General features: G+C 33.6%; 1 protein-coding gene and 1 long non-coding RNA gene across 5 annotated transcripts; both read left to right on the top strand.

Moving 5' to 3' along the window:
* Positions 1–189: 189 nt before the first annotated feature.
* On the top strand, positions 190–1,384 carry LOC116180110. The gene is made up of 3 exons (XR_004147074.1): positions 190–314; positions 362–734; positions 787–1,384. It is a non-coding gene; the product is annotated as an uncharacterized LOC116180110 (long non-coding RNA).
* Positions 1,385–2,663: 1,279 nt separating this feature from the next.
* Positions 2,664–25,217, top strand: LOC116180108 (protein hu-li tai shao-like). Of its 4 annotated transcripts, none has more exons than XM_031499947.1 (11): positions 2,664–2,714; positions 4,853–6,107; positions 10,723–10,846; positions 12,377–12,490; positions 16,555–16,840; positions 16,893–17,015; positions 17,066–17,137; positions 18,810–18,869; positions 22,541–22,608; positions 22,665–22,793; positions 24,537–25,217. In XM_031499947.1, exons 2-10 carry the CDS (start codon positions 4,864–4,866, stop codon positions 22,791–22,793), a joined length of 2,220 nt encoding a protein of 739 aa, XP_031355807.1. In that variant the 5' UTR covers positions 2,664–2,714; positions 4,853–4,863; the 3' UTR covers positions 24,537–25,217. The 4 variants fall into 4 exon arrangements, with proteins under 4 accessions (XP_031355807.1, XP_031355805.1, XP_031355808.1 ...); XM_031499945.1 differs by lacking the exon at positions 2,664–2,714 and adding an exon at positions 2,747–2,789; XM_031499946.1 differs by lacking the exon at positions 2,664–2,714 and adding an exon at positions 4,773–4,800.
* Positions 25,218–25,509: the final 292 nt, after the last annotated feature.

Genomic DNA, 25,509 nt, shown 5'->3' with positions numbered 1-25,509 from the left:
TTGCTTCCTTTCGTTTCTAACTTTACTTTTTATACGATGTGATAGTGATAAAACGTTGTTATTGAAATGAAATTATCTACATGACGGAGCATAAACTATGCTATTTCACTATTCACCACAACGCATATCATATTAAATTTCATGATAATTTTTGCGCGCCTGTAAGTAATGTGTGCAAAATTCTTTTTCTCTTTTATGGTTATTACTCTTTCGTCATATGATTTTCTGTTAATCATGTGATAAAGCACGCCAATTTGTTTTATTTTTAAAATTCATAATTTCAAACATAATCATCTGACGACTACGTAAACTATGTAAAAAACCTGTTAATAATGAATTCAAATTGATAATTAATTTGCAGTTGCAATTAACATAATTAACTTCTTGCAGCGGATCTGGAATGGTAATTGGTATAATGAAATATTTTTATTAGTGCATTCCTTGCTGGCACGAGCTCGCATCTTTAATGCTAATATGTATAGCTACGCAATGTAAATGTTCATTTAGTGTTAGTCTAAAGATTGTATAAGTGATTAAACAATGTTTGCGTGTAAACTACTATGTGTTCTTTTTATAGACGTGATGTCTGTAAATGTTAATAACTAGCTTGTCTAATGAGACTGTGTTAGTATGCAACGCATACACGTACAAATGACAGTAAAATGTATTTGTGTTTAATAAAATATGTCTTCTGTGATTATTGTCCTTTCTGCAGTGGGTGTTCTGGGCAAGAAGTATGTTGCTTTCTCTACGTCAGATTTAGTTTTTGTGCCAATAGCATTTTAGATTGATTTGCATCACACCATGTCTTCTACCTTAACAAAATGATGGGAAATTTACGGAGATTTTGTGTAATGTTGCAACCTTGGTGCGATTCGGAAAAACCCACTGATCGACGTGTCCAATTTGATTTTATTAGTTGGCTACAATTTAGTTTAGTTCTAGATTTTGGATTTCTCTGGTTCACAATGCTAAAAGTGAGGGTTTCACGTTTGGTATTGTCACTTCCTTAAACGACCAAACTTTAGCCCCCTACATGATATACGATAGACAGCGTCGCCCCCGACGACGATCATGAAATATCAGTATCCCTTATGAAGTTATGACTCTACTTTGACTTACATTAAAGATGTAAATTGAAAATAAAGTTATTATAGATATTTGAAATTTTTTACAATCTCAACGTTTGTTAACAAAATAATCAGAATAGTTTGTAATTTGATAAACGTGATAACATTTGCGATTAAGAAATTACAAAGGTTGTGATAATTGTATTAAGTATGAACGTATTGTAATCATGGAACACCTTACACCCTGCAACACCATAACAGAGGGAAATTTTAGGCGATTCTGCGCATGTGTGATTTCTTTCTAGCACAATTTCCCAAACAGTAGGTAATAGAAGCTATTACGAATCCTTCGTTTCTCCATTCCTCAATAAACTTTTTACTGAGAAGTGCTAAAATTAAATATTTATACATATTAATTAATAAATAATTAATAATAAATATTTATAAATAATAATAAATATATAAATAATGATTTGAAATTTTGGTAAGCAAAACATATCTGTTCGCCTGCTTTTCACTGAAAAGCGCTATCCAATTGAAATGTTAGTAATGTATTAATCGAGGTATTAATCTGTATCAAACATGTCAATAAAGGGGGTTGGTCATTCTATTTAAATTCCATGAAATATATACGAGGAACATTTTTTATTTAACCTCGCGATTGTCCACAAGTAAGAGTGAAGTGCAAATATAAAAAAATATTTTATTTCTTAAAGTTGCATACATACAGTGAGTTTTTTTAAAGAGGGGCCATAGGATTTTACATGCTAATTTTTCAGCTCCCTGTTAAGTATTGTCTTCAGGAAAATATTCAGCCCAGTTTTGTAATAAAGCTACAGGAGCTCATAAAGTATTGAAATAATTCCAATTTAATATCCACAAATATGGAAAAAATTAGCAAAACAGATGTTTTCTAATTTCGTTTGGTTCAATTTTACTGTCATTTGTAATTTTGATCTAACATTAAGGTTATTTTCATTCCAAAATTTCGCTTTACATGGAGTATTACTCCACAAAATGAAGTAAATAATTAGAAAACGTTAATATTGAATTAAATAACAGCGCTAGGCTTCGTAATTTTCACAAAAAAGGTAACAGAGAGTTGAAAAATTAACATGTAAAACCCTATGGCCAGTCTTTAAAAAAAACTCACTGTATAATTATGCTTTTTTATATTTTTTATTCCAAATTAACATTTCGTTTTAAAGCAAACATTGTATCGTAAAATATAAAGGAAATTTAAAATGTATAAAATATAATCCTGGTAGAAAAGTACCCATATCGCTGGTGGGTATTCCCGCGTTGTATAGTAATACTTATCATGTGCTTTAAAAATGTATGAGAACGGATTTCGTTGGTGCTGTGAATGGCCCGGTGAAACGAGTCTGCCCGATGAGACACGATTTGAGATGTAAATTAAGAACAGTCATTCAATTAATTGCTTAAATATGCCACAAAAAAGCAAACCGGTTCCTCGACCGGTTCTTATTTGTGCACGTATAGAAGATAATGAAGAGTACTTAAAGCTTCCAGTAGTACACGGTTGCTATAAACGCTGCTCTTTACGTGATGCGAGTGATGTTTACACAACTTTAGTGTACCCTGAGATTCACGTACCATGTTGTGAAATATTGTTAGCTAGTGGTATGTGTGTAAACTCTTGTTCCCGCTCTGAATATTTGAAATAAACAATGTATTGTGATGAATTTTTTGCTCTAGGTAATTTTTTAGCGCATTTTTGAAAAAAAAATACCAGCCAGCCATAACGAATATAATAATAATTCGTTATGGCTCTGGCTGGCTGGCTCTCTGGCTAATATCTCAGCATTTTCACTAAAAGCTTTTGACTGTAGTGTAGATGTGCAGGCTCTGGTCCATTTTGAGTTAGATTACTCATAAGATCGAAGAATTTAAACTTAGCTAATCAAATACCTACTGATTTGTATTACAAAAAATGCGCTTTCATCATGCATATGTTGATTTACAAGTTGTTTCTGTTAGGATGCAAAAGGTAGGTTCATTTTAACAGATCATAATTTGAGCTTAAGAGTCTTCTGTACCCACTGCACCCAAAGTAAATTTCCATAAGAGCGCCCGCCATAAAAACTAAAGTTGTTTTTAAAAAAAATTTTTTTAAAGAACTATTTTATAAATTCAGACCTTTATCTACAAAATGTTCGGGCTATTTTTTTTAAAAAAGTTTATAGCAACTGAATACCAATTGTTTAAAGATTAGATGTTTTGCATCGATTATTGCGCTAATCTGTTTTATTTTTTTACTCTGGAACAAAACGGTTTATGGAAAAAGTAAACCGACAGTTTTCTAGATAAGTTACTTCTAAACATTACCCCAAAATATTAAATCACATTTTTTTTGTAAATAAAGTCTGTATCTTGGCGGGCGGTAAATCAATAATTTGAGGGTAAGCGCCGCTGCACAGTGTCGACGGGAACTAACTAAGGACCGAAATAGGAGTTGACTAAACAAGAGTATCATCTTGTTTCTTGCAACTATAATCAAATCATCTATTCACTATAATGTAAAAAAGTTGCGCTTAGGTAAAGAAGACTCTTAATATCACCATTGAATAATAATTCAGATTTATTATTCAATGATATCACAGATTGTGATTGTATTATTGAGATTATGTTTTTGTCTTTTCTTTCATTAGAGAGAGAGAGGGAAACTTTTCTTTCATTAGAGAGAGAGAGGGAAACTGTTTTACTTTGGTCTATACAATCCACCAAATGTCTATACTATTCAGGGTGTCTCGCGAAGAAAGGACCAAAGTTTTACTACGTGTAAATGTGTAGATTTGATGCTGGGCAAACATTTATTTTCATAACTAGTATTAATTTTTCGTTAAATAAAATCATTTTCCGACATTATGGTGGTTTACGATTACGTCCCATTAATATTATCAAATGAAAAAAATCATATCTAGCAAACGAAAAATGTGCGGACTCGAATTCACCCAAGGTACACATAGGAAAATTTTGTCCCATTTCTCGCGGGACACCCTGTATATAGGTTGCTTCAGAGTTAAATTTCAAAGTGCCGGGAAAAATATTTAAAAATACAACTGTTTGCCATACGTCAAGTAGTGGGACGAAATGTTCAACACCTCTGCTACAAACTTGAAGACAAAGATGGTAATTAAAGGAAAGCCAGTCTGTTAGTACAGATATGGTCTATATTGAATGCAGTAATTTCGATAATGCTTTTTATAAGTTAATACTTTCTTACTCGCTTTCTTATTTAGTGACTCGTTTAGTGATGATGACGGTGACCCAAGGGAAGTTTGAACAAAATGGGTTCGTTTCCTGTTAAACTGGAAAGGGTAGATTTTCACATCACTCATTTCATCTAAGTTAAACAAGGACATAATAATTTACTTCTGTAATTCGAGAATAAGTAATTTTTTTAATGACCTCACATCTACCACTAATCTGCTTTTTTTTTATACAAATGCCTGTCTGGCATATTAAAATTGAGTGTCTGCAATTACGATTTTATTACGAGGTCATTTCAAAATGTCCATATAATTTAAAAATAAACTCATTTGAAATCATTAGCAATTTTCATTACGGATTTATATATTTTGTTACTAGAAAGTGTTCTAGTTACCTTTGGTTTCTGTTGCAAAATGTCAACCTATAGCCCTGCGTAAATTAAAGATCAATGCACCATGTGCACCAAGATACATTATTTGTGATATGATAATAGCAAGTATAATTGGTTTGAAATCTTGAAGACTTACTAATGAAACGTTTTGTTTCAGATCAATTCACAATGGCAGACGTGGATCACGGCGAAATACCTCAATCAAATGGTATAGATGGATTAGAAGAAGACGAACGAAATAAGTTAAGACCGGCCGATATAGATGCAGATGTACGAGAAATGGAACGTAGGAAACGAGTCGAGGCGATAATGAATAGTAGATTGTTTCGCGAGGAATTGGAACGAATTATCGAAACACAGCTTAAGGAAGGCATCGGAACTACCAATTTGATGCAACAGATATCAGATATGATGGGCGTTTCGAAAAATGCCGGAAGTGTGTTTAAAAATTCGAATTGCGTGATACCTATTAATGATATAAGAGGCGTCGAAGCGATGGGTTATGCGAAAGGTGAAAAAATCTTAAGGTGTAAATTAGCGGCTGTTTTTCGATTAATCGATTTGTACGGTTGGGCGCAAGGTGTCAATTCTCAAATTACTGCCAGATTAAATCAAGACGAAGAGCACTTCTTAGTTAATCCTTTCGGCGTTTTATTTCACGAAGTAACAGCATCCAGCTTGGTTAAAGTTGATATGCAAGGAACAATTGTAGAACAAGGAACGACCAATTTTGGAGTTAATCTGTCCGGGTTTTCATTACACGGTGCCATTCACGCTGCCCGACCAGATATCAAATGCATCATTCACATTCACACACCCTCAGTTGTAGCAGTATCGGCACTAAAATGTGGTTTATTGCCCATTAGTCAGGAATCTGTAGTAATTGGCGAAGTAAGTTCACATCAATACATTGGGGGATTAAACGAGCCCGAAGAAAAAGAGAAAGTTGCCAGAAATTTGGGACCGATTAATAAGGTGCTATTATTGACAAATCAAGGTGCCGTATGTTGTGGCGAGACAATAGAAGAAGCATTTTTTAATGTTCGTAATACCGTCCTGGCATGTGAAACGCAGCTCAAATTGATTAGTATCGGTGTAGATAATTTGTCATTACTGCCAGACGAGGCTAGGAAAAAATTGTACGATGCAGCTAGAAAACCTCCACAGAGTACACCCAGATTAGACCAACCGTCGATTCTGGAAGAAAAAGTTGAACGAAAATGGCGCATTGGCGGCGTAGAGTTCGAGGCGCTCATGCGAATGTTGGATAATGCAGGTTTCCGTACTGGTTACATCTATAGGCATCCACTAGTGAAAGGGGAATTACCCCGCCCGAAGAACGACGTTGAACTTCCACCAGCAGTTTCTTCACTGGGATATCTTCTCGAAGAGGAGGAGCTTTATAAACAGGGGTAAGAGTCACCATTATGTTTGCTTTGGCGTATATTGGTCAAGCCGTCATCTTTTTTGTGGTTGCAGATTGCTGTTTGTTTCTAATAAAAAGATTGTAGCTTTTTCATTCACGTGCGCCCATATACAGGGTGTCCAAGATCGTTTGGAACAAAAAGTTACTTTGAAAGTCTTACTAACCAATTAACTATGCATACAAACATAAAAAAAAATGTCAAAAAGATATACAAGATGGCGGTTACTGACATATGAGTAGTTCTTTTGTTAAATGGGCATCATATTGTTTGAAAAGAGTTTTTTTATTGCTTATTTTTCAACAATGAAAACTATGTAACCTACGGTTGAACAAAGAATATCAGGCATTAGTATCCATAGGCGCTTTCTTTCGGCTACTTTGCGATCATGATTTCAAAATCGTGATTCGTAGGATCACGATTTACGATAGAACGCGCAAATTTAAATCAAAGTATGGTTAAGTTTACGTAGTACACATTGGCATTCGAATTATGTATTTTTTGTTTGGATTATGAAAATAATTTAAATGCAAGTGGAAGTACTTGCACGATTATGCTCCTTTTCAGTTAAGTATAAATATTGACTAACCTAACATTTGAGCAAAAATATCCTTGCATTTATAGGTTAGGAATTCGTGATCATAAAACTTTTATGTTCAGTTAGTTCACGATTTTAGCAATCATGAACATAAGATCACACTTTGAAAGAACGTGATTTGACAATCCAAACGCGTTTGGATCACCGAAAGAAAGCGCCTCATGTGTCACTAATCACTATTTTGAATTTTTTTATTTTTTAGCTTGTTTTATTGAAATAAGAAACTTCTATATTTTAAACTTTTTGTCATAACGTTTATAATGATATACTTATTTTTTCAATCGGCGCAAACATGAAACAATCAACAAAAACTGTGAAACTTTGCCCACTTAACCTACGAAGGGGTTATTTATTTTCATTTTTTTTACAATCCAACCTTATTGCCTTCAAAGTAGTCTTGACAACTAATACATCCCATCTGTGCTGTTCAAAACATTTTTTAAATCTTCTATAGAAATGGCTGACAGCTCCTCCCTCGCTTTTTTCTTGACCTGTTCAATGTTGTAAAATCAAACAAATTTTCTTGATCAAAATGTTGGCAGGTCATTTTTTAGCTGGAGAAAAAGCAGCTTGGGTTACATTCATGGTCATATCCAGTCCCACAAAAGAGTTCTAGTGCAAATCTTCAAAAAGACTTATTCGTATAAATGAAATTAACAGCAAATTGAAGAAAGGTAAATACAAAACGCAATGACAGATTTGACGTTAGTTGGAAACAAATGGGTGTGTGTGTTATAGGTTTCGAAAATTAAAAATTCGAGAATTCGAGAATTAAAAATGTTCATATAAATTTGCCGGGAATTTTTTGGGAGGAGCTTAACTGCATCTGTTGGGTGAACAGATAATAGAGTATTCCCGCCTTTAGGTAGCGCTCATGAAATGCTTCGTCTGGTGAACGCGCCCATTGTTTTGATGTTTGGTTTGACGTATAACGTAACTTTAATACAACATGTCAATTGTCAAAACCAAACATTAATCTACAATTAAATTCCACTCTTTTAGATGGGGTGGAGTTGACGGGGGCAACGGAAAATTGACAACAATGGTTAGGAGGAAGAAGAGCCTACACTGAACCTCATCAAATAAAGACGTTTTATTTTATTCTTATTAACATCCCCCAAAATGTGATGCTATCCCCGCATGCTCAGAATTTTATACACCTATCACGTCACAAATAATACCGGACATCAGTATACGACAAAAAAACTGGAAGTACAAGTGTTGGAACTCATAGCTGTCAGTCCCTCATATATAAAATACTCAAAAAAGTACTTCAATTATGGTGCGGTATTTGAAATACTCTTGTTCACATCGAATCTTTTTAAGTAGATATACTTGAAAATTCAGGTGCCATACATATAATATGGTATTTGATAATTAGTAAAGTACTTAAATATATATTGCAATTATGAATTAGTAAATACTTCAAGTACTTCTTGGAGTATTTTAAGTATTGTAATAGTATTCACTTTAAATTGTACAGGTCAGATATGCCCCGAAAAGTAAACAAAATCGGAGAGTAAATGTCACTTTAGTTATACCTGTTGTGGGTTGTTTAATGTTTATTAAATGTTAAAATGGATTACAATAAATAAACTGACACGTTTTTGTTTTCATGGCGTACCTGACTTGTAGAGTTTGTAGAGTTTTTGACTTATTTCATGTAGATTTTGATTAATTGTTCTTTTATTATAAAGCAGCCTGTATATTTAAAGTACTAAGAACTGTCTTCTGAATTCTATTTGCTTCCTCTCCATTTACCTGTTTTCACTCATGTTTTCATGTTATTGCCTTTTTAATACTTTCCTCTGTGCTCTCTCGTATTTTTTCTTCTTATTGTTCCTCTAGTCTCCCTCTTTATTGCACACATCTACCCATTTTCCTGTATTCCGTGTTTTGGCATACAACCCCCCCCCCCCCCCCCCAATTAAGCCCCTTTAATTCATCTACCATATTCTATTTTATTTTTTAACTTTCATTTCATCTCTGTTGCATATAGTTATCACTCTCATTCTCTTCCCCTCCTTTTCCACTTGCTTTCCACCTCTTTCATTTCCTCCCTCCCCCCATTCCCTCATCTTTTTTAACCCTTGTTAGTATGTCTCCTTTTGCTCCTCCCTTTATGTTATTCCTCTTCGTGTGCAGTCCTTGTATTTGGTTGGATATTTTGTTCCAGTTCTGGAAGGGTACTAATCTTTTGTCTGGTATTTTTCCAGTTTCTCATTTTAAGCGCTTTCCAGTGGTGGCAATTGGTGGGACAGTTTTAGTGCTTTCTATATTTGTGAGGTTAGGACTTTCGTGTTGAATTCAACTGTCAACTGGCATTATTGCATTCTCTAAAGCTGAATTTATAGTTCCGTACCCGCAACGCCGTACCGTAACGTTTGGAATTAAACCCTACTTGTTGCGTGTGAACATTTATAGTTCGCGTTAACGTTGCGTTAGAACGGTTACGGTACGTAGGAAATGCCCAAATCTTATTTCTTACGGTAATTCGTGCTAACGCGTTTGTCGTCGGCAGTACTCGGATAATTCAAACAGTTGAGTTTATCCTGACGTTCGTTTCATTTATTTACAATAATTATTGACACTTTGTTGGTTATTATTATTTTGAAATGCACGTTACTCTTACTGACAGATGACATAAGTTCGTGGCGCAAGCTCATCTCTTACCACTACGGTAACTATAAATCGTATAATTTTGGTTAACGTAAGATTTTACGGTTTCGTTTTTACGTTCTTACGGCTACGGAACTATAAATCCGGCTTAAAAAGGGTGTAGTCACAGAGTAGAGCAGGTGCAGAGCACTTTGGAAGTAAATCAACTTCGAATTGAAAGCGCCTTTTTTATCACGATGCAGTGACCTCGGTAGTGACATTATTGTGGTGAGGAAATAGGCTTGAAATGGTACAGATTTTGAATTGTAAGCAACCATTTTGTTTTTTGTGCAGTGGAAAATCTGATTGAATGAAAGAACCCCAATCTAAACTTGCAGATGATATTTTATTAATTATGGTCCAAAATTAAACTTTTGCGCTTATCGTAAGCACGCCCTTAAATTCTCAATATTGTTATTAAAATAACGAATCAAAAATTACTTTTTAAAAATTCGCAAAAAACGCCCAATTGTAATTTTTTGCAGAGTACACGTTGTACAGATCAAAATCAGATATTTTTCCCAACTTTATTCAGGGTGCGCATGAGTAAAATGTTAAAATATCCGTTGCGAAAGAATACCTGAATGCCCTTTATTGTATAATTGATGAAATTTTTGATTTTCTGTGATAATCTCTATTCTCTATGTTTTTCTTTGGTCTCGCTTTTCACTTGCTCAGGTAGCGTCAAGGATCTCAAATATGTTGGGAAATATTAAAAGGCTAAGTACTACATTGAATACCTAATAGAGGAAGATTAAATACCTACCTATAATGAGACTGTATGAACGAAAAATATATCATATTTCGCGCACACTTTTCAAGGGAGCTATAGTGTAAACTAAATTTCGGACTCATCCTGTACAACTTGATTTTGGCAAAAATTATTAAACAGTGAAGACTGTGTGAGAGGGAAATACATCTGGATTGCTACGCAGCCCTGATTTTGCATTTGGATATCCGTCGTATTTTTTCTGTTCCACTCTGCAGATCAGATGTTTTGCTTCAAAACCATATATTTTAGTGCATGTTTTTGTTACTATTATCAAAGCTACCTTGGTTTAAACGTAAATTAGTCATAGTATTAGAAATGTTAAAACTCCCCTGAAAACAAAGGCAGAAAAAAATAAAAATGCCTCAATCCTTCAATTACTATTTGTAGGAAGCACAAAACAAGAAAAATATTCTGCTATTGTTCGGTTGATATCTTTGTTCCTCAAATCCTCTCTCTCTGAACCGTCCCACACCTTTTTACACTATTAGGAAGTTCAGGAGCTCGTTCAGAATAAATATAAGTAAATTGAAATTAAACCCGACGTAAGATTTATAATTTCTTTTCTGGAATTTCAGATTGTGGAAAAAATTGGATGGTCGCAAAGGATTTGATCGGTCGCGATGGCTGAATTCTCCCAATGTCTACCAGAAAGTGGAGATCCTAGAGACCGGTACACCAGATCCCAAAAAGATTACAAAGGTAGAATATATCAAATTTGAGGATAAGGAGTAGGATCTGTCAATGAAACTTCGTAAATTTTCATTGGCGGTAGAGAGAAAGAGAGTTTATATTTTTAGCTAAAGGCTTGTTAGTTTCTGTTAGATTATAATTATTATGTGCATAATGTGATTACGTACTTGGATTACTTGGTTTCAATTTAAATTTTCAGATTAAAAAAATTCATTAAGTCATCTATAGGTACAGCCAAAAGTTTTTGAGAATCAAAAATTTGGCTCTTTTTGTTTTTGTAGTGCAATATAGCAATACTCAGAACGGAAAGATAAATAAAATGGAAGAAAAACAAACACTAGGGATGGTCACATTGTAATTTCATTTCGGGATTGAGGTGATTAATAATGATTACAGTCTCAAAAATGATTGTGCTGTACCTATAATCGTACTAGTAATATAATAATTAGCTAAATAATACAATAATTAACATGAACTTTAAGATCATTTTTTATCGAAAATGCACAAAAAACTGACAGGGAGGAGAAGAAATTTTATTATTTTCTATATGCTCTAAACATATAAATTACATATCTTGCTTTTTCATATGCACAAATGATACACATAATATGTAATAATTTTATGCCAGTAGAGCTTCCCTAATAATGTTTACGTTACTACCAGAGCAATACCATACCATGCTTCTAAGTAGGATATTAATAGGTTTAGAAGTATGATTAGACATACCTTAATGTGGCTAGAGTAAACTAGGCCTATTTGAACCGATTGCATGACATTAACGTGATTTATAGTTTACATGTTTGTTAGTGAAAGACACACTGTCTAATGGCTAAGTGTTATGTGTGCGTGTAAAAAACTTGTAGAGTTTCTATACTTACTGCATGGGATTCAAAAGTTATAGATTTATTTGAATCTCATTGTTATAAAATTTTTATTTTTTTTTATAACCTGTAGAAGTCCATTTTAAATTACTGAGTGTTTAGCATTTCTGCAGTTTACACCAGGACACATTGATGCATTATACAGTGTTGTAAATTTATGGGCCATATAAGCTATGTAAAACATATATACAGATCTAATTTTTAACACAAATGTTAACAACAGGACAGGCAGCTATTAATTAATTATCGTTCGAAAAACTTTTTACCTCTAACTTCATCCATTGTTTACTTGCGTATAATCGATCTAGTCTGAATGTGTCATGTCTTTAACATTGTTTAGCACGCTCATATTAATATAGTGTAACCTATTTGCTATGTTAACGTGAAGGCTTTTTTAAAAATAAATAAACATTCCAAACGAAACACATTTGTTTCTAATTTTTTTAAAATTGCTACATCAGTGTTGTAACTAATCGTGTGTGAATTGATTTTAACACGCCTTTGTGCTCGAGCCCATTGCATACTGAATTTGTCGTCTCCCTCGAATTGTTACAAAACCAGTACATTAGAGATGATCAACAGTGCACAAAGGGCAAGGCACATAAGGTTAAGTTTTCTTTTAAATGCAAGTCACTAATGTGCTGGTTTTGTCTTGCAGTGGGTAGCGGAAAGTTCGCCTACACACTCCAGTACACCAGTCAAGATAGAGTCTGCTCTTCAGTTTGTGCCGAAGAATACAAACCCAAAGGAATTTAAACAGTTGCAGCAGCAGGTAAGTTAACAGAAATTAAACTAGTCTCAAGCAGAGTGCATAAATGCAAATTTTATGTATATTCAATTGGTTGTTTTTTTTAAAATTTACCATTCAACCCTGTGATGCATCCGACACGTCAAACTTAATGTGCAGGTTAAAAACGGTATTTTGCGTTATTTAGGCCCAGTTGTACAATGTCATTTTAAACTTTTAATTTATAGTTAAATTGTGGGTTAAAGGATTTGATTGGCTAATATTTCACAAGTAAACCAAACATGTTTCTGAAATCTGTCAGTTACATTTTAAACTGATGTTGTACAACCTGGAAAAATAACATTTTCTATAGATAACCTGCAGGGTAAGTTTAACGTTAGTGATACATCACCGGGTTGATTGTTTGCGTTTCTGTTATTCTGCACCCATTTGAAAATGGTAACTGAAAGAAGTTGATTTCCAAAAATCAGCCTACTCAAACATTTTTTCTGAGTCACTGTATCTACAAATGTAAAGGATATTAAAAAATCCCATCTGGATAAAATAACCCAGTGAATGCTTTTCAAACTGTCTTTATATGTAGGTACTACCATTGATATTTTGCAAGTCTTTCAGATATGATAGAACAGTGCAGTATTTGCTATTTGCTTTTCTATTAAACTAATGGATAGCGCATTACTAGTAGAATTGATTATAAGAATCTATAGATGTTCATTATAAGCAAATAATGATTGAAACAGGCCACTACTAAATTAATTCTGCTGAAGCTTAAGGAACAGTGTACAGAGTTTTAAAAATCATGTTCAAAGTTCATCTCAGAATAAGGAGAAGCGATAAGTCATATTGACTATAAAATAATGTAAAGTGACATAGATCTATACGCTATAAATGTGACGTGCACACATGATATTCTAGCAGATAGTTGCTACCCAAATATGTCATGTAAAACAGGACATTTGGACAGCAGTGGGGATTCAAATAATCCAGTGTGGTATTCTTCTCGTGCAATTACCTAAGCAAAATTCTTTGCTTAAAGATCGTGTTATACCCTGTGTGCAAGATAAAGATGTCTATCATGTGGATCTCAGAAACCATGGGAGATATGAATTAGAGAGAAGTTGCGCAATTAATTAGTAATTATCATGCTGTTAATAAAACCAGAAAATTTCGATTACTTCCGAAGATATGTTCTAAAATTTGTGGATCTTTTTTTTCTGATGCCATTTGAACAGGTACAAAAAAATAAAATCCACTTTCTCATTGCCACCCTTTGACCTCTACCAGATACTGTTGAGAGATTTTCAATACGTTTTGTTTCAGAGAAATCATCACCTTTATTTTTTTATATGCCTCTTAGAAAAAGTACGTACTGTATTGAGATGCATTTTTTGTTAAATTATTACGAATACAATGATGTCCCACACTAAAAAAAAAACAAGTTGAAAATTGTTGGTTTCAAGAGGATGCACCCGCGCACAACGCATCTTGCGAAAATACCTAACGAACAAATTTCCTAGAAAGTGGAAAGTTTGTTCGATTCTCGCACGATTAGGGCGTTGTGCGCGGGTACAGCATCCTTTTGTGTTCCGTTGTGTGCCGCACATCTTTGTATTTATAATAAAAATTGCTACTCCATACAGTATGTACTTTTCTAGCAGACCATATAAAAAAATAAAGTGAATGATGATTTCGCCGAAACAAAACATTGTATTGAAAAAATCTCTCAACGGTATCTTGTAGAGCTAAAAAAATGGCCTTGTGAAAGTAGTTTTTCTGTCTTTTGTATGTGGTCAAATAACAGCAGAATAAAACGAAAATGAAATCAGCAACTTTCGGATTTTCTTCGGAAGTAATTGGAATTTTCTGGTTTCCTTTACAGTATGATGATTAATTACTCTTTAATTTCCCTAGTTTAACCATATTCGTATCTTCTATGGTTTCCGAGATCCCCATGATAGACATTCTTATCTTGGGTACAGTGTATATGGGTGTTTTTACCTCTAGTAACAGTGTTATGTAGCACGATATGAAAAATAAAAAAGGTTTTCGCTCTAAGGCTAGTAACTTTAGCGCATTTTCCATGCATTGAGTACTTGCCAAAAGGTCATAGGTGTATGCGTTATGTTTGTCTTTACTAGAAGCATTTATGGTTAAACTTTAGAGAGTTTTACTATATGCGATATGTTTGCCATCACCAAAAATATCTGTGGTTAAAATTTCAACAAAATATATTAATAAATAAGGAAGTCGACATTGCGCAGTTTAATTGTCAAGATTTTCCTTGGTTCAGGTGCTAGAGCTATACGCTACCGAATGCAAAAAGAACGAACTTAATATCTTGAAAATTGTAGGACTAGTTAAGGCCTCGGACAGACGGACGAACAGAGAAAGTGGCTGCAATAGCGCACCAAACTTCGTTAGAAAATGCGCTAAAACACATCAAATAAAGCATGTTTTATTAGTTCACTTTAATAAGTGGAATCAACTAAAATTTAAATACATATATATACTGTATTCATTTTAAGAAGGTAGCGGTGAAAAGCATAGGGAAGCTTTGACCTTCACTGTGATTGGTTAAAACACGAGTCAGTATTACAATATTACAATGAAACATAAAACGACTGGTGAATTTTGCAAGTTGGTAGTTTATGTTGCCAACTAAACTGCCGAAGTGTCATTAGTTGTTATTGTGAAAAATTTATTTCTGTTCGCAGTGCTGAATATTTCTACTTTACAATAATTTGGTGCCGTTTTATATTTTTCCTGTGTGTGTTTATCTTCAAACACAGCGCCATCTACTACCTTCTTATAATGAATGCAGTATAGAGTGAATTTTTTTCACTTTCACCGACTATGTGGTTCAGCTCAGTGGTAGAGCGTTGGGCTACATAGCTGGAGGTCGGGTGTTCGAAACCTGGGCTACGGTAAGAATTTTTCATCTGTGACAGATATTGGAATTTCCTAGAGAATTTCCTTAGAGCAGTTTCGAGCATTCTGCCGGCTACTCCGAATTAGGTTTTCCTGCAGTTTTCCTAATTCATATTGTAAATGTCCAAGTAGTATAGAACAACTTAAGACCTTCTGCAGGGGCACCTCTAAAAAGCATTATTTAGGTCAGTTTGTAATTGGGCGCAAGCTTGTTGAGGGCCCAGAACAAAAGAGGGATAATAAATAAATATATAAGGAAATTAGCATATTCCACACTACCAAAAATAGTATTAAATAAGTATAATAAAAGTACTATAACAGAACCAGAAAAACAATAGGAAGATCAAACCAAATATAATACACCGATAAAATGAAATATCAAAGGATCCACCTTTAATCTCACAAAATAAATTCATGTCTTGGGCATTGAGATAATGTTCTTAATCTTGTTCCCAATGATTTTGGTGCATGAATAAGGATTTTGACATGTTTTGATCAAAATCCATGTGGTCTCAAGAGTAGTATATTAAGAGACAAGTGTATAATCAAGTCTTTAAAGCACGTGCAACGAGTTTAAGGGCACGACGCGAAGTACAGCCAAATCGCAATACACTACTGTAGGTATACAATATGCAAGCATTTTTTCATGGTTTGGGGTGGTCAAATAACATTGCACAAAGTAAGCTTTTTTTAGTGCACTTTCATTTAAAAAAATAAAAAGTGCACTTTTGCGTTCCTTATATGTCTGTCTGTCACAAAGGCTCCGGAACTACACCACTTACAGACTTGGTATTGGTGTCATTCGATCAGAAATTAAAAATTATTTCATGTTCGTATTCTCGTTAAGGCATGAAATGTCCATAAAACAAATTTGAAAGTGCTTAACGAATTTTTAAATAATAGCCATTTCTAAAAAAAGTAAATTCTGCATGAAAGATGCATGTGCTGGAAGTTTTTAGCAACATTGTTAATGAAGTTATTGTCATTATCATGAAGCTAGAATACATTTTTATTGACTTCGCTATTTGAATGATGTAAATACACCAAATATCAATTTTTGTTATCTAACCTATTTGAAAGGCCTCACTGATATCAACGGTAGTATCCCCCCTCCTCTACATTGTATAAAATTTTAATTATTTATTTGAAATCCATTCAAGATAAAAGACTATCGACGAGCAGATAAAATCTCGGCAGGTCCTCAGTCTCACATCCTAGAAGGTGTGACATGGGAGGAAGCGAAAAAGATGCAAGATGCTGGTGTCACTCAGACTGGTGACCAGGTCGTTTTAATGGGAGCAGCTTCGAAGGGAATCATTCAACGTGGTTTCCAACACAATGCCATGATGTATAAATCTCCTTATGCGAAAAATCCATTTGACTCCGTAACCGACGAAGAACTAGATGAGTACAAAAAAGTAATCGAGAAGAAATCAAAAGGCGAATGTAAGTATTAGTGTGGAAACTGTGAGCTTAAACTGATAGTCGTTGTAAACAGATGATACAGACTTTAGTGAATCTGAAGGATTATCATCAGCAAATATTAATAAGAGAATTGATAGCAGTAACATTCGATCTCCGACATCAGTAACCAGCGAGACAGAGGAGGAAAGCAAAGATGGTATAGAAACTTAAAGAAACTTAAACTTCGATAATCTTGTATTTTCCTAGAACCTCAAGTATTACGGATAGAAACTAAACAAGTACCCACACGAACTCATCCCGAACTTGTTCTTAGCGATGGTAAGTTAAAAATAAAAAATTATGATAAGTTTGGCCTTTAAGTGCTTGTGTTGTGTGAAATAATTTACAATTAACGCTTTTTACAAGAGTATGAAAAACTACAGTGATGGACAGTGGGTAAGTGTTCATCACTGGAGAAGGTTCATTAACATTTCAATAGAAATGCACCATAGACCATTGTTCATTACTTAAAATTTTTCGTGAGAGTTGAATTTTTTAATACAAACATTCGTGTTAGTTAAGGTTATATGCATATTTAACATATTTTGCAACTATCTTTTTTAACAGCATGTACATTTGTGTTATGCAAACTTTCAGCATGTAATCAACTTAATTAAAAGTTCAAGTTTTGGAGCAAGGAGTGTGCATGTATATTGGTTGTCTGAACTTGATATGTAGTCCTTTGTGTCCAGGTTATTGCTATTCTCGAGTTGAAATGATCCTCCGGCGTATTAATGCAACATTTCATTTTGTGCATAGAAAACATAAACCAAAAGTATAATGCTAAGGATTGACAACATTCTACTGTGTAATTAGTTTTGAATTTTTTCTGGGAAACTGATTAAAAGAAATATCGTATTAATTGACCGTATATGGAACGTGATCCATCATTTGAAATCTCTTGTTTCACTCGCCAAGTTTCTAGAGTTGTGTGATTCTGTCGCGCTGTGACTCTCTGTTTCGAAATATTAAATGTTCAATGATAAACCAAAGACTGTTCACTAGTAAAATATCCTTTGAACTATCTAACGAGATACAGTTGATAGAACACGATTGCATTACAGTTCAAATGATTTCTACCATGTTTGCTAACTCATTCAATTTAACCTCAAACCATTAATGAACCTCAACAATGTAATTAAGCAAAGTATCAACAATTGTTCAATGAAGGTGCCTTACAAAATCCATACCACAATTTTCTATTATGTTAAACCGCCCTTATAATAAAAAGCCTGAAACTGGAGCTTTGCCTATCTCTCCATAGAGGGTACAAATCAGTAGAGAATTTTAAAGTCACTAAATATAGAAAGTACCGCAATCCTTTGGGCTAGTATTTTAGAGAGAGAACGCATGATTTTTGCCCAAAAATGGCGGAAGTTACCAGATTCTAGTAACTTTAATGTTAGGGATTGTTCCACCTGTTTGGAGATATCTGTATAAATTTTTATAAAACATGACAGTACTATGAAGTGAGGTTATAAAAAATTACAGCTATTCAGATTTTATTTGTCAATTTTTTAAAGTTGGCAGCAAATTTGCCCAAAAATGGCGGATGATTGCGGTACTTTCTATATCTAGTGACTAGAGAATTTATAAATGGAACAGAAGGCGCAACTCAGTTGTGCAAATAAGTAAGGCAGATATGTAGTTTTCAACCTTATTACTTACATACACGACATGAAAGTGGGACTAATTACAACTGCCAACGTAGGTGCATGTGGAGCGTTAAACCAATGTGCTAAACCCAAATGTTACTGGTTCATAATTAACTACAAAATGGAATCAAATTTTTCACAAGGTGTAGTTTCAACATGCTAGCACCACCAGGACATAAAGGACTACATTTCTTTTTTAATTCTTAGTTACTGTTGTGTATATGAATAAATTAGGAACTATTTTCTTTCTTTCTTTGCTTATACACTTTAGCATGTAACATATTGCATGATTTTAGCTGATGATACACCTTTACAACAACGAAAGACAGAAAGAATATCCGTGGATAGTAATAAAAGTAAGTGTGAAAGGTTGGGGTGTGAACTGACAACTATTAAAATACAAGAGATACTGATGATTTGATTGATTTGTTTTTGAGTTTAGTCAGTTTCTGCCCAGGGACCCGGACCAAAATGAAATATCGGTTCCGGTTCTGTTTATATTTAAGCGAAAATATTTATAACGGTTCCGGTCCGGTTTCGGTTCTAAAAGCAAATAACGGTTCGGTTCTGCGCATTTTTTTCGGTCCATAACGGTTATTTGCGGTTCTAGTCTTTTAGAAAGTATGGCATTAAAAAAATTCATTATAACAACGTGATTTGTTAATTAATAGGTGTGAAGAAAAAGCCATGAATACCAAAACGTGACGTATAATTTATAACGACAAGGGGAATAAAGGAGGAAGAGGGAAATGTGTATTTACACTTTATTACTAAAAGAAAATTTTATTTTCTAAAACCCGCCTCTCCTTTTTTATTTAGTGGCTAAATTAGCGCCACCACCACTCGTAATGCCTTCAATTTCGACACCTTATTAAAAATTTATAATCCACCGATGGCAATCATAGACTAATATTTTATCAATTTTCAGGACGTGGTTGCCGGCGCGTCCTTCAACTTCCAATAACCTGTTAAGATCCGTAAAAAACGAAAAGAACCGAAAAAAGTAATATAGGCTCCGGTTCTCAATACGTTTCCATTTCTGAAGGAATAACGGTTTTGGTTCGGTTTTCGGTCCAGAAAAAAATAACGGTTTCGGTCCGGTTTTCGGTTCTTTTTCGGTCCGGTCCGGGTCCCTGTTTCTGCCATATTGTGAAATGACAAAATCATCAGGATCATTATAGTTTGCTTTTTGTGTTTAACATACTCAGTTAAATATGCATTCATAGTTGTTCAACAAACATTGATTTGCAATTAATGATTTATTGATTAATTATCACACAAAACGTTGCTAATCTTACTTACCTGCATTGCGCCAATTGTAGTTATATATGCAACAAAATCACACAGTATTGTCGTTTCCACCATCTTTATCTTCCATTCGTTTTGTTACAACAGGTGATCTATATACTTTCATATATATCTAATTTTGCTGCCAGAGCTCTGCTTTTCACTATAATTTGTAACTTTGTATAGATCATCTGGTATTATATGTCAGAAGTAGGATTACAATTGACATATATTTCAGAAATCAAAGGAAATGCGATTAAATTTATATTAGTTGATAAATAAATAAGGTCCTTATTTTCAGGTTTAAGAATAAAAGACGCTTATACAAGTACATCATCAAAATCCCATGAATTGTATCGAACTCACAGTCATGCTGGCTTTCCGAAAGGTTCATATGCAATACCGAATCCAGTACATTACCACATTGCACGCTTTGGCGAAATTGCTACTCGCTTACGCCCCGCTTTAGTCAGACTTGGCTATCGTCACCAAGTGAAGAGCTTCACACATCATAAGCTATCTCAGAATAAACACAATTCCACAGTGACCATTAATATTGGAAATGCAAAATGCGTAACACTCGACATTCCAATTCAAACAATCAAAGAATTTATATATCCTTTTGCCAATGCCATGAATTTGATGAATACACAAGCATCGTGCACTGCCAGCTCTCAAACCTCATTCATAACATCTGCTGCTGTGGATGTCTCTAGTAAAAAGAAGACTTCCCTTTTCAATATAACGGAACTGTGTGTTAAAAATAATATGCTGGTTTCGAAAGAATCTAGTGACCAGGAATATGAAACCAAAATAATGAAAAGTTTGCAGGACAATTTACTGGATGAGTCATTAAGTCAAGTGTCAGAATCTGATAGTCTTGAACAAGCAGACACAAATATGTTCGACTCAAATTTAGATGTTCAAGCTTTGGCCAAAGATGTTATTGAAAAGGCTAAGATTATGGATAAGGATTTAACCACATTGGAAGATGCCATACATGATGCTTTGATAATGTCAAGGGATTTTCCAACATACAGTGATGGAGTGATGGAAAGTGAAAGTATTGAATCTTGGGTTTCTGCTAGAAGTGATGCACTTGCCAATGAGCCTCCAGACAATGAAACCTTAAATTATGTAGATTGTAACAAGAATGTTGTGGATGAAACTGTTAATGTAGACAGTTTATGTACACCAGAGTGCCATCGCCTTGAAAATACAGACGAACAAGTGATATTAATGTCAGATGCAATATATGGATATCTTATTAGACAGTGCTTTGAAGTGTCTGAGCATATTTTTTTCCCAGAGTTGCTCTATGATGATAACATCCTAAAATTATATAGCGTCCTAGAATCTTATTATACAGACTTGTGTGGTAATATCGTTTCAGACGAAGATAAAAATCTCCTTCGTTTAAATATAACAAAAAGAGTGATGGGGAAGTTTGAAATTTGTGAAGAATCGCCACTGTCTTCCAACGTATCTGATAAAATTTTTGCAATTTCTGAATTAGTGTCCAATATTTTAGATTACTTCTTTGTAAAATACGTGGACCAAGACCTATCTACTACAAAATGTCCCAGTGATTCAACAGATTTCTCAAAATTTACAAAGGACGTTCAAGACAACAGGTTGGTGCAACAATCAACACCTCAATCTGACTCGTCTCAAAGGAGTGGAGTGGAGACTGAAAGTCCAAGTTCTGATGATGAAATTGTTATCAGTTTTAAGGCTAAGGAAACTAAAAATTTAAGAAATGAAAAATACTGGATCGCCATTACAAAATCCCCAGATTCGGGTAAACCTGTCGCAAGAAAACACGAAGTTATTAATGTCGATGATATCCCATTGAAACCTCCACCTGACCTTGCGCAATACAATCACTCTAGTGTTTCTTCTGGAGCTTTGTCTCCTATTCCTGAAGAAGCTGTATGTAATTTATTTTCTAACTTTACTGAGTCTGATGAAGATGAGGACAGAGGCGAGGTAGAAGAAGAGGAAGATGTGCAAATAAGAAACTTATTAAACAATACCTATGACACGGAATCGACATATATATCATTCGAGTGTCCAGAAACAAATGCAATCGTTTGTAATTCCGTTTCGTTTTATAGAACTAATACTGTTAACTCATTTTCCTATACACAACCGTCTACTGTGACATTTGTGCGTGATGATGTATTCCCAACTAGTACGAAAAAAGTTGATGATTGCTCAAAACTTCGTAATGACAGTGAGACAAGTGATGATGGTAACTGGATGGGTTATGAGGCTGCCAAGTTTTAGTATTGTAACTAAGTGATATTTAAAATTAAATATGACCACCAGCTTTATTTCTTGAGTTCATTTGAAGTGGTTATATAATTTAAAAAGGAAACAGATAGCTGCTATGTCTACATCACAACCTTTTATATTTGTCATTTTTATATTTTTTTATTTTAGGTACATTGTATTTTGTATTTAAGTTACAATTTTTTCATTTGAAGATCATTATGTAATGTATTCACTTCATTTTGTATATTGTACCTTGATAATAAAAAAACACACGCATTTCACATTTAACAATGAATTGCTTCTGGTGAGAGTCTTAATAGTCCGCACTAAAGGTACCTGTACACAATTTTTCTAATTTATTCTCTTAATAAAATGCATGCGCTTTATATTTTTTTTTGCTTTGTTGACTTGCAATTGACACTTTCTTGTTGTATAGTCGGAGACTAATTTACTATTTTTTTAGGCGAAAACACAGTGAATGGTGACCAGTCCGATGCACATCTAAGCACAATTTCGCAGAGTAGTAAAGAGGTAATGATTTGATTTAATGTTTTTGTATGAATAAGAAACATTTGTGTTACTTGTAGGGTTCATTTTCAAAGGACCAATCGGTATCGGAGGGATCGCCTAAAAAGGACAAGAAAAAGAAGAAAGGCTTACGAACTCCATCCTTCCTTAAGAAAAAAAAAGAAAAGAAAATTCGTGATTCTGCATAGGTAATTTCTTTGTCTCTACTTCACCTTATCAATATTGTCTAGTCAAAGACAAAAGTCAAGACCTTTGATAATTCAACTGCAGCCTGGGTAATATATTACAAAAAACATAAATTGTTGAGGAATCTGATTAACATTAGAGTCTGTAGTCATAGTATATTAATATATTATTGATTTGAATAACTTGAAAAGTAATATTGTATAAACAGTAATAAATTGCCACACGAGAAACTCAGTTCGATTGTAAGACAGATAAAACAAAGGAACTCAAACTTTAGTCATTTTACAATATAGCAGATTTTTGCTAATGTTGATGTTTAATGTCTGCTTTCAGTTACAAAAGTAACAACCTCTTTTAAAATTGGAATGAAAGTATTTCTTTTTTCTAGTTGTAACACCATTTTTTAAAGTTAAACTCTGAAACAATAGCAGCTATATAAATGCCGTTAATTAGACAGTGTTATTAGTTGTACAATGTGTATAAATGGGATTTTGCTTAGTGTTCACAAATAAATAGGTCACCAACCATCACACTAGGGAGATATAGCAAATACCAATACGTAAACGTAGAAATTTTTTTTAAAATCTTGGTTAACATTTAGGGATACGGGTGTTGTATCGTAACATTAACTTACATATTCTAAAAACGCTAACGTATTCAACCGAAATTGTGTTTCATGCTTCGTTACTGCTTAGTATACCCGAACACTGAAAGCGGCAAATTTGTAAAAATATAAACATTAATGTAGGGTTAGCTATGTATGTAATCAAACGTTATATTACCATTATGTCGTCAATATCGTCATTGTCTATCAAATCCAAAAAATGCCCTCCATTACAACGCTGTTTTAATACAATTACAATGAAATGTCTATAATGCATCCTTTTACTTATTTACATAAAAAGTAAGGTTAGGTTAGAAATTTCACGTTACTTCTAACAGCGACTTTAACTATACTTTTGATTGTATACGTAACTCTCTACTCATTGAATGGAATCTATTACCTCATACATATGTTCACCGCTGTATCACAGTACATCTTACTCGTCACATGATTTTCGATGAAAACCTCTTCACACTAGATCTCCTATTTTGATCTGCTCCTTTTCAAACTACTTTCTTTGTCTTGTTTATATAGGCATATATGTCTTCTATGCCAAAAGTAGTTTTTTGTAGCATTTTTCAAATGAAAACCATGTCTTTACTATGCATCAATGGAAAGAGCAATTGTCCGTTTTTTATGCTCTTTTCATTGATACATAGTGAAGATATTGTTCCCATTTGAAAATTTCCAGTTTTTGCCCAAAAACCAATTATCAACTTTGAACGCTTATTCGTATTATTTTCGAATCACAATTGAAAATCAGACCAATAACATTAATTGATAGCGTGGACTTTTAGCTGTCCAATCGTAAAAAACATTTTGCTAAGTTTTCAGACAAGAGTGATACTGCTAATTTACTGAACCATTTACTAAGATACTTCTAATGTTCCACTTAAAAACACCACCCTGTAGATGTATAATAACATTATAACAAAGTTAGCAATAGTGTCGACTTCACTTTGAACTCATTGTACTTATATTGAACATAATGCGAACAGTGACAAAATTAATCGCTGTATTGTAATGTAACAAATGTAAAGATCCTAAACATGTTTCAAATTCATAACTCATTTCGCAATTATATAATTTTTCTATAAACTAATCAATAACGATAAAAAACTACTCATATTTCTTTTTTCAGACACTGCCTCCTTTTTACATAACTGGTTAAGAGCTACTCCATCGAGACTGCCACCAACTCACTGTAGATTAGCTTTTTTTTTTAACGCAGCGGCTAAATATTTGCACTAAATGTGAAAATGGACTGCATTTCTCTATTTAAAATGAATTTATATTTTTAGCTTTATTTGTACAGGATACAATGAAATTTATTAATTATATGTGCGATTGTAGTGGAGGTGATTATATGAAAGTTCTATATGAAAAAAAAAAAAATTACAGTCTACGTAAACCAATCATCATTGTAATGGCAACTGAAATGTCAATCACGGCGATGCATTCTAGAAATTCCCACATGTGATTTGTTTACTGCGCCACTGTAAAATATATATAATGTTAGTTATTAAAATAATTCTTGTAAAGTTAGCTAATCTTGCTTTTATTATTTGACAGTGCAAAGAAATTTCGATATTTTATAATTTTTGATGTGCAAACTATATGGTTATTTATATTTATAATATATAAATAGGGATTACAGTGATTAAATATTATCATTGTTATTTTTTGCTGAGAGCGGGGAAGGGAAAGTCTGATTTAAAATTTAATTTGGTTACGTAACAGCACAATTTTTTATGTATGTTTTCGTAAATTTGAAAAATAAACGCTTTTTCTTCCTTTTGTTTAATAAATTTGTTGAAAACTTTATGCTGCATTTATAATTTTTCTTTCCTTTCTTTGGTTAATGTGTTTTTAATGTATACATTACGTACCTAACCTGTTTTGTTTATGAATTTTGGTAAAGGCTTACAATGGTTTTTATTTAAAATTTGTGCAATAAAGTTAAAATATTTATTGACTGTTCTTGTCAGTTTTCAGTAACTTGTAAGTATCTTCTTCTCATATTGCAATTAGTTCAATAAAAGAAATGGTAAGGAACAGGAGTTTTACTATCTAGTACCTTAGGTCTGCACCAATCAAGGTAAGAGACTTGGATT

The sequence above is a fragment of the Photinus pyralis genome, unplaced genomic scaffold (assembly GCF_008802855.1).
Source record: "Photinus pyralis isolate 1611_PpyrPB1 unplaced genomic scaffold, Ppyr1.3 Ppyr1.4_LG9, whole genome shotgun sequence".
In the NCBI taxonomy this organism is placed as follows: Eukaryota; Metazoa; Arthropoda; class Insecta; order Coleoptera; family Lampyridae; genus Photinus; species Photinus pyralis.
This window is presented reverse-complemented; position numbering and strand designations above follow the sequence as displayed.

Bases quoted from the DNA above. Each gene is read 5' to 3' on its own strand.
- LOC116180108 (XM_031499945.1), top strand. From the start codon at position 2,762: ATGTATTGTGATGAATTTTTTGCTCTAG. The intron at 17,016-17,065 runs GTATAGAAACTT...GTATTTTCCTAG, and splicing joins AGAGGAGGAAAGCAAAGATG to AACCTCAAGTATTACGGATA. The intron at 17,138-18,809 runs GTAAGTTAAAAA...GCATGATTTTAG, and splicing joins CGAACTTGTTCTTAGCGATG to CTGATGATACACCTTTACAA.